The sequence below is a fragment of the Zootermopsis nevadensis genome, unplaced genomic scaffold (assembly GCF_977971745.1).
Source record: "Zootermopsis nevadensis isolate Lab colony 2312 unplaced genomic scaffold, Znev_1.0 Znev_ptg000013l, whole genome shotgun sequence".
NCBI lineage: Eukaryota > Metazoa > Arthropoda > Insecta > Blattodea > Termopsidae > Zootermopsis > Zootermopsis nevadensis.
This window is the reverse complement of record NW_028259145.1, coordinates 7,276,205-7,293,972: the sequence shown is the minus strand read 5'-3', so window position 1 is coordinate 7,293,972 and position 17,768 is coordinate 7,276,205. Positions and strand designations below refer to the sequence as shown.

Genomic DNA, 17,768 nt, shown 5'->3' with positions numbered 1-17,768 from the left:
TCTTTTTTAATTAATGTTTCATAATTATATTTGTATAAAGTAATCACAACTTACATTTAAGGATGGTACCTAACAACACCGAAACAAATCTAGTAGAATGTTGTAACAGTTATCTCAATTAATAGCTTAGGATTGCTAATGTGAAGTAATAATGAGCATGGGGGGGGGGGGTGTCAGTTCCATGTGACAAGCAGGATTAAATACCAGGTGAGCACAAAAGAACTTTACACTCTCAAAATGTACGGAAAACAAATGCAGCATACTTAGAACCTCACACCTACACCAGTTGATATAAAGACTCTTGAAGTTTTGTATGCACCTCATAGAGAATTAATGTTTGCTCTGCAAGTCACACAGCAGGTGCCGAGAAGATGATCCAACTCATCCCAAACTTTGTGCAGTGTCCCTACTGACGGACGGTCTGGCAGTTGAGATTTTCTGTCTTAACTCTGACAAACATTGCAGCATAATTGGATACTTGGCTGTGTGTATCCTTGTGAAATTGTATGCAAAATGCATGTTGCACAGCTGTTCGCTCTTTCTTCACTAACTGCAAAACACACCAACTCTGTTGTGGGCTAGCCATTTTCAGACTAGTGGCTTCTAGCAAAAATATGCAGTAGCGGCAGTCACCTGGGTAATTTGAAACAAAACTACGAGAGTTTTTCTATCAACTGGTGTGGGTGTGAAGTATGCTGCATTTGTTTTCTGTATTATTTTAAAGTGTAAAGTTCTTCTCTGCTTAGCCTGTATAATGTTCAACTGCAAAGTGTACAGTTATTTTGGAACAATGATTATGAGTGTTCTCATGATTTTAGAAACACTAAATTAGTTGGACCAAAATATTGCAGAAATTGTCATAGTTGAAAGAATTATACTTGAGAGCTGACAAAGCGTAGACACGTGTGCAGCCTACTATTTGGAGAACAGGATCATAGCCTTCCTGTGCACGTGAAGAAAACTTCACCCCTGCTGAAACAGTTTTATTAAATTTAATAATGGTTGCACTTATTGATTTGATAAAAAAATTCTCATATAATTCTTGTTGTTACTGCTTCATTTTAAATAGGCCTGTAAAATTTTAAATGATATTCAGGCTATATTTATAGATTTTTATTAATCTTATTTTGTAAGCTAGCAGTACATTCTTCCAACTACAAAATTACACTTTCACTTTGCTTTATACCAGAATTTAACTTTTAATATTCAGAAGACTGAAAAATTTCCCAGGCAGAATTTGTATAACACAATTAAAAAATTACATTACAGGCACGTAAAAAACGAGCTGGTAATAATTTATATTGTAGCAGTTAGCGGCTTATTCCATATTCAAAATAACACCTTTCTGACTGCCTTTTTTTTTTTGGGGGGGGGGGGTCCTCAATTCAGGGATTCCCAATATCATGTAACATATTCCCTCCATCTTCATGGTTCAAGTTGGATATTATATATTACTGCATTATCTGTAACCATCTGCAACAGACCACAATCAACTCCAATGTAATGTTTTTTGCTTGTTGAACTTTGTTCTGGTTTTGTTATCATTTATGAGCATCAGCTCATAACGTGCAGTGCACCATTTGGCTGATCTCATGTTTATGGTTTGTCATCTCTAAAATCAAACTCTTTAAGCAAAACAAAAATGTGTTTAATCGAACTACTCTGTAGAAATAGGAATCCGAACATGTCATAATAAAACAAGACTATATATCACTCCTAACGAGCACTAAAAGCGAGACTTTTTTCACTGTTGCACTGTGCTTGTAATTTTTGCCTCCTTAAAAGTTATGTGAAGTGTGTGCTATTGTTATTGTTAAGGAAGTTGTGAACTGTTATGTGTTACTAGCAATTATTATTATTTCTTTTGCCGTGTAACAAGCTTAGTAATCTGTGGAATAACTATTTTTCAATAATATTATTACCCCATTAATTGATAAAATTAAAAATTTCTAAATATTCAGTGACTGAAGAAACCCAGAAAGGTACACTTGTGTGGAATTTTTTTACCAAAACATCAAACAGTGATGCACAGTGCAACGTGTGCGATGAACGTTTGCTCAAAATGACTACTGGAAGCGCAACACTGGTTCGACATTTGGCCAAGCATCCACATTAGAATAGATAATACTGGAAGCAAAAAAAAAAGACCAGTAAAAAGGGAACAACTAAACAAACTTCAGAACAGCTGACAAGGCAGTAGCTTTATGAAAGTAGTGAAAATGAATCCTGGACCTCAAGCAAAAGCAATTAATTACCATGGCTATTGGAAAGTTATAGTATTGGATTATCAGCCATATTCAGTGGCGGAAGACAGGATTCCAAGAGTTGCTGCATACAGTGGGACCTAGCTATCACGTTCCTTCAAGAACTGTATTCTTTTGAAGTGTTATACCTGAAATATATTCCATGTGTAGTATACGAAAAACCAGAAACTGTTTTAGGGGAAAGGAACTTAGAAGTATATACAGTACCAATATGCATTGTTACTTATAATGCCAGATACATGGTATCAGCACACACTGCAACAGAATGGATTTCTATACCCTGTCTTGCCCACACAATGCAACTGGCCATAAATGCAGCAAAGAAATTGACTCCAGACTTCAATGATCTCTGCCAAAAAGCATGGTCAATTATAGTGCATTATCGTTGTAGTGTTCAAGCATGAGAAAAACTTGTTCGTATGCAAAAGAAGATGGGAAAACCTGAACACAGTCTCATTTAGGATGGTGATACTCGATGGAAGAGTATCACATGTTTAGTAGACTTGATGAACAGATTGGACCAGTTTCTGCTGAGTTAGCTGAGAGTGGCAAGGTGGAATGTTTTGATTAAGCTGAAGGGCAGATAGTAAGTGAAATGGTCAATATTTACAACCTACGACCAAGCATGCATAGAGTTAAGTGGAGAATCATATCCAGTCCTCTCCGTGGTAATTCCTCTATTAATCAGCATACAAGCCCTGCTGGACAATTACATAAAATCTACAGGAAAAGGGAGTGGCTTGGCATTAGCAAAACAGTTCCTAAAAGCTTTCAAAGCTCGTTTTCCCAATTATAGGAAAATAAAACCAAATGCTCCAGTCGTGTTTATGGATCCTAGATTTAAAGCCATACTGGTGACAGAAGATGAGGTCAAGTTGGCAATTAATTTAATTGAGAAAGAAGTCAATGAACATATTCCAGATCCACAGTCACAAGAGGAAGAAGTTGAGAAAGCTCTGAACCATCCTGCTCACTGTGAAGTTCTTTTGACATACTTGCCAAAATGAACAAACCTACTGAAAATGTCCAGGAACAGATCAGCAAATACTTAACTGGAGCCTGTTCTTCCTAGGCATGAAGACCCTTGTGTATAGTGGAAAGACAATGCCTGGCAGTACCACTATCTTCAACCTCTGGCTCAACATTATTTGCCCATACCAGACACACAAGTTGCTAGTGAGAGAGTTTTCTGTTTGCAGGAACCACTGTGACTGTACTTAGAGCAAATGTGAACCTCAAACACGTGGAGTAACTGGTGCATCTTCACCACAACATGAAGTATAGTACGAGTTTTTAAACAAGACACTTATGTATCTAGTTTATTTAAATGGATCTCTTACCACGAATTTGAATTCTTAATTGTTCCTAAAAAGTTATGCCAATCATTAAATTGTGTGCATGAATGTGGTTGTGATAATTAAAGTGATATATTGTTACAGAAAAAGTTTTTGAAGGTTTGTTCAAATGACTTATGTAGGCCTAGTTGGTAGCAAAAATTTCTAAATTTTTAGGAAACTGCTATATACTGTATATCTAGTGAAGTGTATTGTTTGGTGTCAAGGTGATTTTTTACATGAACTTGACTTGAAACTTCAGAATTTTAATACTGTTCAGTTTGAACTCGTCTGAACTTAAAAAATTCTGTTCGCACATCACTACTTATGATGGTGAATGTTGTATGATTTATTGACGTTAACAGAAGGGAATATTTGTTCTTTACTTTCAGAACTGGCAGCAATCCAATAATCAGAGGTAATAAAATTTGGGGCGGTCAGAATGGTGGCGTCTTGGTCTATAATGGCGGCTTGGGACTCCTTGAGCAGAATGAGATCTTTGACAATGCAATGGCAGGTGTTTGGATCAAAACAGATTCTAATCCAACACTTAAACGGAACAAAATTTTTGATGGCAGGGATGGAGGTATATGTATCTTCAATGGTGGCAAAGGTAATTAAAATAATGTATTGAGAAAAACTATTATTACAGTTGGTTCACTGCAGTCACATTTCTTTCCACTTCTACTTACTCTTTTGTGTTATCAAGGTATCTTGGAAGAGAACGACATCTTCCGTAATGCACAGGCTGGAGTTCTTATATCTACACAGAGTCATCCCATTCTCAGGCGGAACCGGATATTTGATGGACTAGCAGCAGGAGTAGAAATTACTAATAACGCCACTGCAACATTAGAAGTGAACCAGATATTTAATAATCGTTTTGGAGGACTTTGTCTTGCAAGTGGTGTCCAGCCCATTGTTACAGGCAAGTATTACAGTAAAATCTGTTGTTACATATATCTAGGACCTCACCTTTCCGTTATTTTCTGCAACAACCTATTGCTACGAGGTATGTGATGGAGAATGGCGTTCAGTTAAAATGTGAAACTGTATTGCCATGCCCACATTGATATATATCGCAGCCAAATAAATATTTCCATTTCTTTCATTTAAAATGTTATTTTCCAGCTTCCTTTTCAAGAAATTACAAAACCACCTCATGTCCTTTCCTAATTCACTACTTGCTTGGCACATGTTTCTTGGAGATCTGTGTGATCATTTTACTCTTTAAAGCCCACAATTTCTACCACCTGCCAACCCCAACACATCACACTAGCCCCTCCTGAAAGCTGCTCGTCCCGAGCAGCACCCGAATACGGCGCCAACCTGTCCAGGTGGACTACCATCATCCGGGCCCGGGTATGCCGCTGAATCCGATAAACCACGTCGTTGATTCTGGTCACCACCCTGTAGGGGCCCTCCCAAGATGTTTGTAGCTTGGGAGACTTCCCTTTTGTCCGGGTAGGATGATACAACCACACGCGATCTCCCTCCTGGAAGCCAGCCGAGTTTGCCAGGCGATCATAGCGTGCCTTCATCCGGTCGCTGGCCATCTTCAGATGCTGGCGGGCATGGTTATGCGCGTCATAGAGTCGTTCCTCGAGATCCGCCGCATAATCGGTTGTCGACTTCTCCCTATCTGGAGGAGACCCGAACATAAGGTCGCACGGCAGGCGTAGCTCCCTCCCAAACACTAGGCTGGCCGGTGTTACCCCCGTAGTCTCGTGGGTCGAGGCTCGGTACGCCAGGAGGAAGAGAGGCAGTCTGGTGTCCCAGTCCCGCTGATGTGATGAGACGACCTTCCGTAGATGTTCTTCGACCGTTTTCACATAGTGCTCTACCATGCCGTCCGACTGTGGGTGCAGAGGGGTGGTGCGAGTCTTGGCCACCCCCAGACGCTGCAACACTTCTTGGAGCAATCGGGATTCAAAGTTCCGGCCCTGGTCGCTGTGCAGCTCCCTCGGAACTCCGAAGCGGCAGAAGAAATTGCTTATGAGTACATCTGCCACTGTTAATGCCTCCTGATTGGGTATGGCATAGACCTCTGGCCATTTCGTAAAATAATCCATTGCGATCAGGAGATAGCGGTTTCCTGCGTCGCTCCTCGGGAAGGGTCCCGCGATGTCCAAGGCGATCCTCTCAAATGGAGCGCCCACGTTGTATTGGCGCATGAGGCCGCGACTTCTGGTCCTGGGGCCCCGGCTGGCGGCACATGTGTCACATTGCTGACACCATTGCTCCACGTCGCTCCTAGAATGTAGCCAGTAGTACCGCCGCCTGACCTTGTCCAGGGTTTTGTTAATTCCCAGGTGTCCCCCGGAAGACCCTCCATGAACCTCGGCCAGAACCTCCTTTATCTTATTTCGTGGCAGGACCAATTGAGCCGTCTTCGCTTTACCATCCGCCGACTCCCAGTGTCGTTCTAGCACGCCGTCCCTAATCGCTAGGGAGTCCCACTGTGCCCAGTAGCTCTTGTAGACCGGGCTACGGTCAGCAATGTCATCCCACTGGGGTCGTTGTCCCCTTTCCATCTCTTGAAAGATCTGCCCCACATCTTGGTCCTCCAGCTGCTCTTTTCTTAATGTCACCCGGTCCCAACCATCCGCGACTGTAGCGGCGACGGCTCGCACCTTTACGCGACCCGCTCGTTGCTCGAACTTCTGGCAGTGGCCATAGTCGCGGATGGTTGATGCAACAATGCCAATAAACAGACGCAACAATGCTAAACGCAACAATTTCAATAATAATACAACAATGCATGAATACAACAATGTCATTAAACAGTTCAACAATGCCAACCCCAACACATCACAATATTATTCATCCCCTACCAAAGTATTATATACTGTTATGGGAATTTTTTTCACAATAATGAATGTTGGTGTAAGTAAAACCTGTCCCCATCTGGAGGGAAGAAAATTGTTCAGGTTAATTCATTTCTTTATGGAATGTGTTAACAATTCCTAAGCAAACACTTTCATATAGTTTGTTGAGCATGCACTAGATGCCACAAGCATAAAAATCTGTGCATGTATTGTAGTCTAGATGTCAATTAGGTGAACTATTGGATGAAAACATTCTGATGACAATCTTTGCTAGGAACAAAGCATTTTGCAAATCCTTCCAACACATGATAAAGCAGCCAGTAATGATGATATTGTGTCAGTATTTGACTGTGTAGAAGAAAATGCTTCAGGGTTAGAATCTAGTAACAGTGGTAATGAAATTGATGGTGATTAGGGACCTGTTTGAAGTAAACAAAGTGGCTCCAGTTGTCGGTGGGTGGCATGATGTCCATAACAAGTATTACTGAAATGCTTCATGTATGTCTTCTTATAAAAAGAATGCATAATAACTTTTATTATATGTAAATAGGATATTAAAACACCCATAGTATAGGACTGCTAGGTGGACTTTTAACTTTTGAGTTAAAGATTTGCCAGTATGATGCTGTGACACAGCCTGCTGGACCATCCATAAGCTTTGGTGGACAACCAGTTTAATAATAATTTATGTAATTAATTGGCAAAGGATAACTTACATAATCACATAAATGTTAGCTCATTCTAGTTTACATTGTAATAGAAGGATGAACAGTTGTTTTTACACACCAAGTATTTTTACAAACATGCATTGTGCAACACATTCAACAAAAATGCATTGACCTTTGTAAAAATAATAAATCTCATGTTATTAGCTTGTTTCTGTTGCCTTTTATTATAACAAAATGCCATTTATCAGTCAACAAAACTTTGTTATGCTGAAATTTTTACTGTATGAAAATAATATTTTTAACCTTTTGTCATGTTTATCATAATAGAAAATACATTCATATGTGGTTAAATGTGTTACAGCTTATTTCAGTCTTGTTGCTACATTGTTTAAATTTAATCAGATGTTTGTGCATTGCGATGAGCTTCAAGATGTTATATTAGTCCACTTCAAAGAATGACTTTCTGCTTTGCTGTGACATTGACTTCCTCTCTGAGCCATAAAAATTTGTTCTTGTTTGTCTGCAAGATGCTGCCATCTAATGTGAAGAGTTTGAAGTTGTACAGATCTGCAACATGACTGCCATGTTGCGAGTTTAATTTTTTGAGTGTGATCTAGACACTTGTTTGATTTTTCTCACTTTTAAGCAGTTGTGAGATTGCAGAAGTGTTTTTAAATATAAAAGTTAGCAATGATAGGTGTGTTGGTAAATTTTTTGAAAATTATTTAAACACATTCATACATCAAGCCCTCATAATGAGTTCATGTTCTTACCTTAAATATTACATTCTTATAGGAAATACTAACTTGTTGGTTACAGGAAACAGTGCAGTTAAGTGGCACAGCAAAGGTTAATCCTAAATCTTCTTACAGGCATGATGTCAGTCCTTTCAGTGTTTGTTAACATGATGTGCTCTCATCACTTCTCACCTCACATCCTGGGACCTTCATTTCAGCATTGAAAGGGCTACCACTTCTTCATAAGTGTTGCACCAAAAGTGTAGTGGGTGCTGTCGTGTCTGATTCATTACTTTTTTTCCCCCTACCTTTGTTGTGGAATGTAAGTTTTTAATTTGTTCCTTTATCATTAGATAACAAGATTTTTAATAATCAAGATGCAGTAGAAAAGGCAGTTGCCAATGGGCAGTGTTTGTACAAGATCTCCAGCTACACCTCATTTCCAATGCATGACTTTTATCGATGTCAGACATGCAACACAACAGATCGCAATGCCATTTGTGTCAACTGTATTAAAACCTGCCATGCTGGACATGAAGTTGAATTCATCAGACATGATAGGTATGTTCAACATCTTTGTGAGTTTCTTTAACTCTTTCCACTAAGGAAATTTTAAATTTGTTACATACCAGTTTAACATAAATGGACAGATACAAGTTTAATGTAATTAAAAATTGCCATATCTGAATACAGAATGCTGGGTGTTGATACATCTAAAGTATCTAGTGTAGTGCCTAACATAGATTTAAGAAAACGTATGCAATTAATTTTAGCTGGGTAAAAAGAACAACAACCATATTAGTCAAAGTATAAATGGGGAAACAATGTTTTACAATTATGGCTGTCTTCTGGTTGTTGCACCATGTAGTCTGGCAGAAGTTTACTGATGTTTCAGAGGTCCTTGCTTACATCAATCATCGCCCTGAGGTAATCTCAGGTAATCAGCCACCTCAGTTAGTTACACATAGAGACCGACATTTCAGGAACCATGTTTGTCCCCATTATCACAGTTCTGATGTGGGGGGACCCCCCCCCCCCCCCCCCCATTGAAAGGGGCAGAGATTGTTCCCAACCCATCAGTCTCTTCATATAACCAACTGATGTGGCTGATTGCCCGAGAAGATTTTGTTGAAAATATTTGGTTTTCTTCAATCCATTTTTTCATTGTTCTACTGAAAAATGCCAAAATGAGAAAGAAATATCTAAAAGCACTTTAGAAAAGTGTTAACTGATTTCATAATCCCTATTATAAAATCCACACCCTTTCAACCGCCTTTCAATTCCCCCCCCTTTTTTTTAACTCATATATAAAATTAAGATTTTGGAATTATGGATGTGTGCACGTTCACTTATAGCCCAAGAATGGATAAACCAAATTATTCCAAACTTGGTATCCTTCCTCCATGTGTACAGGAAGAGATGTTTTAAAGGTAAAAACTCCAAAAAATTGTCCTGAGTTCAAGTCCTTATCAGGGTCGTTGCTTGGAAACTAAGCACGACAGAAAATTTTTATCAAGACCAAAGTTTTATTTAATTGAGGAAATTGCAGGAGAAAAGGCCACAACCCTTTAAATCTGTCCTGAGTTTGAGTCCTGGTGAAGACTTTGTCTAGGTCAGAAACTAGGCAAGATAGAAGAATGACACAAAGAACATTTTTTGTTTCAATGAGGATATTACAGAAACTAAGGTCACATACCTGAAACTGACCTGATTTCATGTCTCAGTGAATATGGTGGATTTTGAGATATTTTCTGTGTGTTGTTGTTCATCAGTACATACTGAATGATCAGGCCTATGGTAAGCTTTCAGGCAATAAAGATTGATATGAAATGTAAGCATTTGTCAAATTTCCGCACAGTACCAGTGTGGGCATGCTGCAAGTAATAAGATAATTACAGCACATAACATTTTATGTTCAACTTTTCCCAGTGTAGTTTCAGACAATCATAAAAAATGTAATTGTGTATAATGCTCTCTGAAGCAAGGATCAACACATGACCCCACTTTGCATTTTGAATATCTGAATTTTTTCCATGTTTCTCTGTTTTTCACTGAACACACTTGCTGCCTAACTCATCTTCCTTCTTAGAGGCAGTGTTCGTTGTGTCTTATGTCAAATTGTTTGTTGAGTTGTGGATGTACAGATCACGAGAAAAGCCCTGGTAGGAATGCGCAAGATTTCGCGGTGAGTGACAAGCTGCTACTAGCCAACCTAAAAGCATTCGTTCCACAACCACTGAAGGAACAACAGACAAAAGGCTTTCATTATTTCTAATGAGTATAGCTTTAAAATTACCTCACAGTGGCTGAGCGAGCTCAGAGTCAGAAAAGTCAGTTGCTTCTTCAGACTCAACATCTTCACAAGAAGTCTCTTCGTCATCGCTACTGTCATTTGGATTGGAAATAATTAATGAGTCACGTCAGCAACAACCCCGTTCCGTTCCCAGTATTGTTGTTCCAGTTGTTCCACATGTTGGCAGTATCCTTCCCAATCCTTTGCAGTCAAAGTTGCAATCCCTTCTGTTGATAAATCCAGCAGCCACTTCAAAGACAGATCCCCTGTCACATTGTTCTTGCGAACATAGTTTTTTACCTTAGACCATGCTAGTTTTATTGGGCTAAGGTCACACATATATGGAGGCAACCTAACTACAATGTAACCTTGGCATTTAGTAAGTGATCAATTTTGAAATTTTTTTCTACTGGTATCCTAGTCAATATTAGGTCATACAGTTGGCCTTTTCTCATAGCTGGATCACAGAAAACTCCGTGCCGCTGTAACATGAGATCATTTCAGATTTAACCGAATATTTTGATGGGGCTTTATCTGCTTGTACACTATGGTATGGAACGTTGTCAATTACTACCACTGAACTGGGGGGCAAATTCTGTAACATTTTCTCTCTAACTCACTTTTCAAAATTTGTACTGTTCACCTGACCATGGTAATCGCCACTTGCCGAGCCAGCTTTATATATCAGTACCGCACCTTGAAGGAAACCAGTACGCGATCCAGCATGAACCATAATCAGTCTTTTTCCAGCATTTCCATCAGAGCATACCCCTTTAACTTCCGTACTTTGCCAGCACTTTTTGAAAGTTAAATTGCTGTCTACCCAGCTTTCATCTATGTAGAATATTTGTCTTCCTTCATTGTGAAGCGTCTTAATATTCACTAAATACCTCCCTCGCCAGTTTACTATGTCTGGTCTTTCAATGAAGATCTTGCGCTTACTTAGACATTTCTTCCACTTAAACCCTGTTATGTAAAATATTCCATAGAGAATCAACACCCCATGGAAAGTCAATTTTTTGTTTAATTATGGGCAGTAGCTTGGGGCAGCTTGGTACTTTCTTCTGTGTTGCGTAAAATTCTTGCACAGTCCGCCTTATCACTGACATGTCAAAGGAGTCAATGGTGACATTCCTGTCAGTAGGTCTAGGCCGGTGTTTCCCTGGCGTGTGTAAAGGTGACAGTGTGCCCTTCTCGTCTCTATCTTTTGACTCTCGCCTTCCCTTATTAATTAAAGCCTTAGGTACACCCGCGTATCTGCCTGCTCTGTCTGTTGCATGGGTCAAGGGAAATTTTAGCTCTTTCCGTCTTGCTTCCTCATCACACAGCTTCACTACGCTGGATATTATTTCCCGCGCTTCCCCGTGAATAGTTTTTCCCTGTTTACGTACACTCGGCATCTTTAAATCACCTGTGATTGAATATAGAATATTGTCACAACACCCACAGTACACAGTACAGACGCACTCAATACACGCTAATCTCAACTGCTTGATGTGTTCAGTCTGTGTGTAGTAGCATAACTCTCTGGCATGTCACACTTCCCACCAATAGCAACCCTCTAGTTCAGCTGATAAGTAACATTCCCCCCGCACCACACCAGAAATGACTTCCCCCAGCAAGGTTTTTCTTGTGATCTGTTGACAGTACTTGGTCTTCCCTGTCCAAAGTAAGTCTGAAATTTCAATGAGAAAATTGAAGTGGGTAGAACAAAACTTCAAAATTTAAAGGTTCCAAAGGTGAAAGAATAATTTTTGTGTTCATTTCTATGTGCTTCTGCTATTGGAGTAAATGTTTTTCATGCAGTAACTCTTGTCTGCATATCCCATGTGTCTGTTATAGTCTTATACAATGGTTGGTTTCTCAGTTTCCATATTCATTGCAGAAATCTTCTTCTGCTGGAGGACGACGAATGTTTATTAGTATGTTTAGGTTTCATTTGTCTTTCCATACTACAGCTATCAAGTCACTCTTTGCTGTAGTCTTTGTCACCCCCTTTTAGTTTGAAGTTTTTTTACAACTCAGTAGACATTCCTTTTCTGTTTCATTAGACAGTAAAAAAGTGAAAGTCCCAGAATATAAGAACATCACCACACCATCCATCCGTGGGACGTAAAAGAAACATAATTTGTTAAATGTTTAACGAATTATGTTTCTACTATTTATATTTTATTCTTTTACATCCCACGGATGGATGGTGTGGTGATGTTCTTATATTCTGGGACTTTCACTTTTTTACTTTGTCCAGAGATAGGGATTAGCTCTATCTAGTGGGCCCAACTGAGTAGGAACCTGAAGACGGAGATAGAGCCCCATCTCTGAAACGTCGTTTTACGTTTTATATTTTATTTACTAGACGATGGATAATATCCAAGAAAATTTTTATTCAAATGACTCATCACCATTGTCAAGAACTTTTAGATTTGATATACCCTTGAAAAATCAAAGGTAATGAGGATAGCACCGAGAGCAGAACCATTGAACGTTGTAATTGGAAACCAACAGATGGAGAATGTGGAGCTTTTCAAGTACTTGGGAAGCATAGTCACGATGGACGCCCTATGCACCAAGGAAGTAAAAGCAAGGATAGCCATGGCCAAGGCAGCTTTCGTCAAGAAGAGGATACTTCTCACTAGCAAGTTGGGCTTGGAGATGAAGAAGAAACTAGTGAAGTGTTACGTATGGAGTGTCGCGCTGTATGGAGCAGAGACTTGGACACTCAGGAAGAAGGAACAGAAATACCTGGAGAGTTTTGAAATGTGGTGTTGGAGAAGAATAGAGAAGATCAGGTGGACGGATCGAGTGACCAACGAAGAAGTATTGAGGAGAGTCAACGAGCAAAGAAACATTCTGCAGGCGATTACACGAAGGAAAGCTAACTGGCTGGGACATATTATGAGAAGGAATGGGTTACTGAGTGATATCATCGAAGGCCACGTTGAAGGAAAGCGAGGACTGGGAAGAAGACTGATACAGCTAACCGACGACCTTAAACAAGGAAAGAAGATGACGTTCCAGGAATTAAAGCGAGAAGCCGAGAATAGGGACAACTGGAGAGCTCTTTTTGGGCAGAGCAATGGACCTGTCGTAAGACAGAACACTTAATAATAATAATAATACCCTGTAGTAAGTTCTAACATAGTTGAGTGAGTTGCAGTCTTTGTGGTTGTTGCATGTTCCTGTGTTTTCCTAAGTACACTGTTGTATGTGTATTCCTTAGAATCGCATAGCTTGTAGATTTGTATCCCAAACCTTTTGTGTTTCTTCAGTATATATAGTTTGGGAACTTCTTCCTTTCAACAGCACAGTGATTTCATTGACTGCTAAATGTTCAGTTGGGCTTTAATATTTAGCATATTTATCATTGAGCATATCTAGAATAGTTCTTATTTTCCATAACCTGTCATAATTTTCATGTCTGTTGTCACTGAAATGCAGAAATCTCAGTAAGAATCTGTCTCCTATCATTGTGCAGAAGGTCAACATTTCAGACTTTGGCACTTGAAATTAACTCAGTGTTTATTCTTTCATGAAATGCATGGGTCATTCACATACAATAAGTAAAATAAAAATTATGATTGTTTCCTGTATATTGATTGTCGTGCATAAATAACTATTTCATGACACTTGGGTCTGTTTTAGCCTGTAAATTTCCTCTGTGCTTGAAATATGGTTCTCAGAACTAAATTATTACAAACGTGATTTTAAATCTGCATTAGTTAGATCACTTTTCCTCAATGATTACCAGACTTATGTATCCCTGCTGAAATTGACAAGGACTGATGAAATGCACTGCCAGAGATGTCTGAATAGAAACAACTGTCACAAGACAGACCTTGAGCAGTTGGGTATCTGTGGCTATAAGTTGTTTAAAAGCAACCTTATAAATTACTGTGACTGAGGAAACACACCATTCTGAAGCTATGGTACAGTGTGTTAAAAGTTTGTGTTACTAATTTGTTTTCCAACATTTTAAAGAATAAACAGAAAATAAAACACCTTCAAAGCAAAAAATGTATGTAAACTATACTGGGGAAAATTGATTCATCCGTAATAGCCTACATTGTATTCAGAAATTTTAGACTTAACACTGCAGTGAAAATACTATTTATTTAACAATTTGCTACTATTTAAAGTGTTTACATTCATAAATATTCCAGCCACCTTTCTAAATAAGGGATTTATATACCCATCATTTAAATGTTAAGTTTGGATAACTCTTTACACAGAAAAATATAAGTATTGACAAGTCAGTCACATTTTTATCAACATCAGAGTTGAATGAGTGTCATTTTCTTGGATTATAACTCAGACCCATTTTTTCAATTGGTTCATGCCTGATTGAATATTATTTTGTGTGATAATTGTGACAATTTTCTCACTGGTTTCTGCACTCTGTGGTCTCTTATATCACAAGATAAGTTGGGCCCTGAAACCAGTCTAAACATGGTGGTGAATAGTGGTCCGACCCACATCCAATCACTTTATTGATTGGGCTGTCCAGGTTCATCTCAAAATATGAAAGATTCCTGTTTTGAAACACTTTTCTTTATGGTCACTCTGGTGCATTTCCATACTGAAGAACTGATGAATAGAATTTGAGTGTAATGTGTCAGAATAACATGTAAGGAATTTTGAAACGGGTGGTGTGATACGAGTTAACAAACTTTATCAGTCAAGAAAACCACCAAATGGACTTGCACGTACATCCCATAAATTTAACAGAGGCTGAGCTGAAACTTAGACTAGCCCTGCAGCATGGCTGTTCCCAAAATACAGATTTTGTAACACAAATGTCATCATGTACTCAGATCACTATTGTTGTGTTGACTAAACTGTTAACTCTCAGCACCTCCTCCTACCTACTATGACGTGCTATAAGAACTGTCGTTAAATACTGTGCTACATCAAGAATTTCAGACAGCTACCATTTATTAGAGTCAGAGTTACATTGGAATTTTGGATTGTATCTGATTGCATTGGACTGGCAATAGTATTACTGCAGTTTCATAAATTTTTTTCTGATTATATTGTGACCTTTTGTTTCAGGTTTTTCTGTGACTGTGGTGCTGGTACACTAACAAATCAGTGTCAGCTTCAGGGCGAGCCAACACAAGACACAGATACCTTGTATGATTCAGCAGCTCCTATGGAGTCACATACCCTCATGGTCAATTAAGTTATCATTTTTCATGCTGACAGGCAGCAAGTTCTGCTTAAGTGAGTGTGTCTACAAGTAGTTCCCTGCAGTGGGGAAAAACATTGTTCCTTGACCACTTGTGCATGGATGTGAGGATGCCTAATTACCTCGAATTACACCAGTCCCCTCATAAAGCAAGGCCTACACACATAATGTGCTAGATCCCAGTGATTGAAGAGACAAGAATGTAATTGAATCTCTTTATTTTTATTATTATTATTATTTCCTTTTGATTGATATACATACAGATATAAATTAATGGTCTTGAATGTGTTGTGAAAAATTTGTAATGATCGTGTTCTTTTTTCTGCATATATTGTTCAGGCCATTGAATGAATGTGCTATTTGTGTGTATGTTGGTATGCATGCATGTGTATGACAGTATCATTGTAAATATACATAAATATAACTGTTTACTGTAACCAGTAAGAAAATTGCGAAGTCGGATATTCAGCCCTGTGCTGCAAATGTTTGAAAGGAAAAGTGAAACCCACACGTATTCACCTTGTATATTGTTCCAGTGGTGCCAGAGAAAACATGATCTGGAGTTCTTGCCAAATCAAAATGGTATGCAGCTATAGTATTCCATGCCATGTTTCTTGAGGCTGTTTTTACATTTGTATTCAGTTTCACTTTTTTTTTTGTATATATCCTATAGTGGAGTGTCTGTATTAATACAGTTACTGCCCTCGTGCTTTATATATAATGTGAAATCAAATTTAAAAGTGTGAGGCCAGAGTGTTTGTGTGTGGGTCTTTAAGAATGCCCAGACACTGAGCCAAGCCATAACATTTGCATTTTGCATATCCTTGAATAAGATTTTATGTGTGACTGGGTCATATTGTCAAGCTAATGATGTTGGAGTTAGCCAACTTTTTTAAAGATCTGTTCTGTCATACAAGACTGTTGATTTATTTTGTGTTCCCTTCATATGTAAATAGACTTAAATGTGTTTGTGCTGTTTTTGAGCAGAAATTTCTAAGTGTAAACTTCGTGCTATGTCGTAAATTTTCATTGTATTTTTGAAAGGTATTACATATTAATGTTGGTATATCTATGAATTTTTAGTTAAAGAAAATACACTAACATTTTGAGAGTGAAGTAAATATATGAGTATGTTTTGAGATTTCTTTTGTACAAAGCTGAGAAGAAAACATTGACTGAGGTCGTGAGTCATGTCGGAGGTGTGCCAATCACACGGTGGTTGAAGTTCGTCTGTTATAATTATTACCATCTCAAATACTGGAAAATGTTTAAAATTAAATGAATTTTTAAAATAACATCTATAGCTATTTTTACATAGTCCATCCAGTTTCCAAGTGCTGTATAGATGGATGAGAAGTAGGTGTTTGGTGATCTTACACTGACAGTAAAACTACCTTCTCCAAGTGCCATAAAAATATTTCTAAAACATGGTTTAATATTGAGTGTAATGAATGCATTGCTGTTCGTTCCACTACACAACCAGTGTTACTTGGACAAACAAGACTGTGCAGGATGTGACATGTGGAGGTGTAAGTTGTTTGGTAGAGTGCACTTGTTATGCTAGTGAAATACGCTCTCGATTCTCTGGTATGTTATGTTTGACATGTTCCAATTTCTGCCTGTATGTAACATTCTTCCATTTTATTACCTCCTTCCCCAACAAATCACTTTTAAAAATTGCCAAGTACTATAATGGTATTGCACTTCATTACATTATTCAGCTGTGGTAGTACTAGGCATTGTCTTTTGACAGAAGCATCAAATCTGTGAGTTTAATTATTCATGTACCACAAACTTGTAGTTATGCACTTGTGCTGTATACATATTAGAAATATACGCAAGTATAAAGTACTATAACACATCATTGCTTTCATTGTTTCACATATTGATATGGTGGAACATCATAAATATAGGTCCAATGTTGGCAAGCCATTGACATGAGCATGAGAGAGATTCTGTATCTGGTGAGTCTGGTGCAATGAAACTAAAGCCAGATGTGTAAATATATATATATGTTCTGTAGACAAGAGTGTCTGTGTCACCATTCATAGTCCAGCTTCTTGACTACACGACCAGAGCATTGAAAGTTTGTTTCTTCATGGAGTAGAGACCAGGATTGCTTTGTTTCCATTAATGTCATGTTTACTTGAATGTCTTCAAATACAAATTTTCATATTATAGACAAAACAGATTATTGATATAGAAATACAAAGTAATGTGCGTTTCTTAATAGGTAAGTAGCTTCTTAAGCACATTTTTTGGAAAATTAATATTATACATGCATTTCTGTTGTTGTTAAAGCAGCAATTGGAGCTGTTGTTTGAGGTTTTCTATTTAATTTTAGTGATGAAATGCATGCATTTAAGTACAGGATGGTGTTTATTAATGGTGTGAAGCAGTACTTATAAGATTGCAGTATTTGTCTGTATAGTCAGTGCAGTTCAACATGTATTATTTGT

General features: G+C 38.3%; 1 protein-coding gene and 1 pseudogene across 1 annotated transcript in view; both read left to right on the top strand.

Annotated features, from left to right (window-relative positions):
• Positions 1 to 3,971, top strand: LOC147873863 (uncharacterized; annotated as a pseudogene).
• Positions 1 to 17,166, top strand: part of FBXO11 (F-box protein 11) — a 32,315-nt gene extending 15,149 nt beyond the window's left edge. The window contains exons 8-11 of the mRNA XM_022082485.2: positions 3,991 to 4,211; positions 4,308 to 4,526; positions 8,185 to 8,392; positions 15,174 to 17,166. Coding sequence (XP_021938177.1) covers positions 3,991 to 4,211; positions 4,308 to 4,526; positions 8,185 to 8,392; positions 15,174 to 15,303 — 778 coding nt within the window. The 3' untranslated portion in view covers positions 15,304 to 17,166. The remainder of the gene's footprint in view (positions 1 to 3,990; positions 4,212 to 4,307; positions 4,527 to 8,184; positions 8,393 to 15,173) is intronic.
• The last annotated feature ends 602 nt before the right edge of the window (positions 17,167 to 17,768 follow it).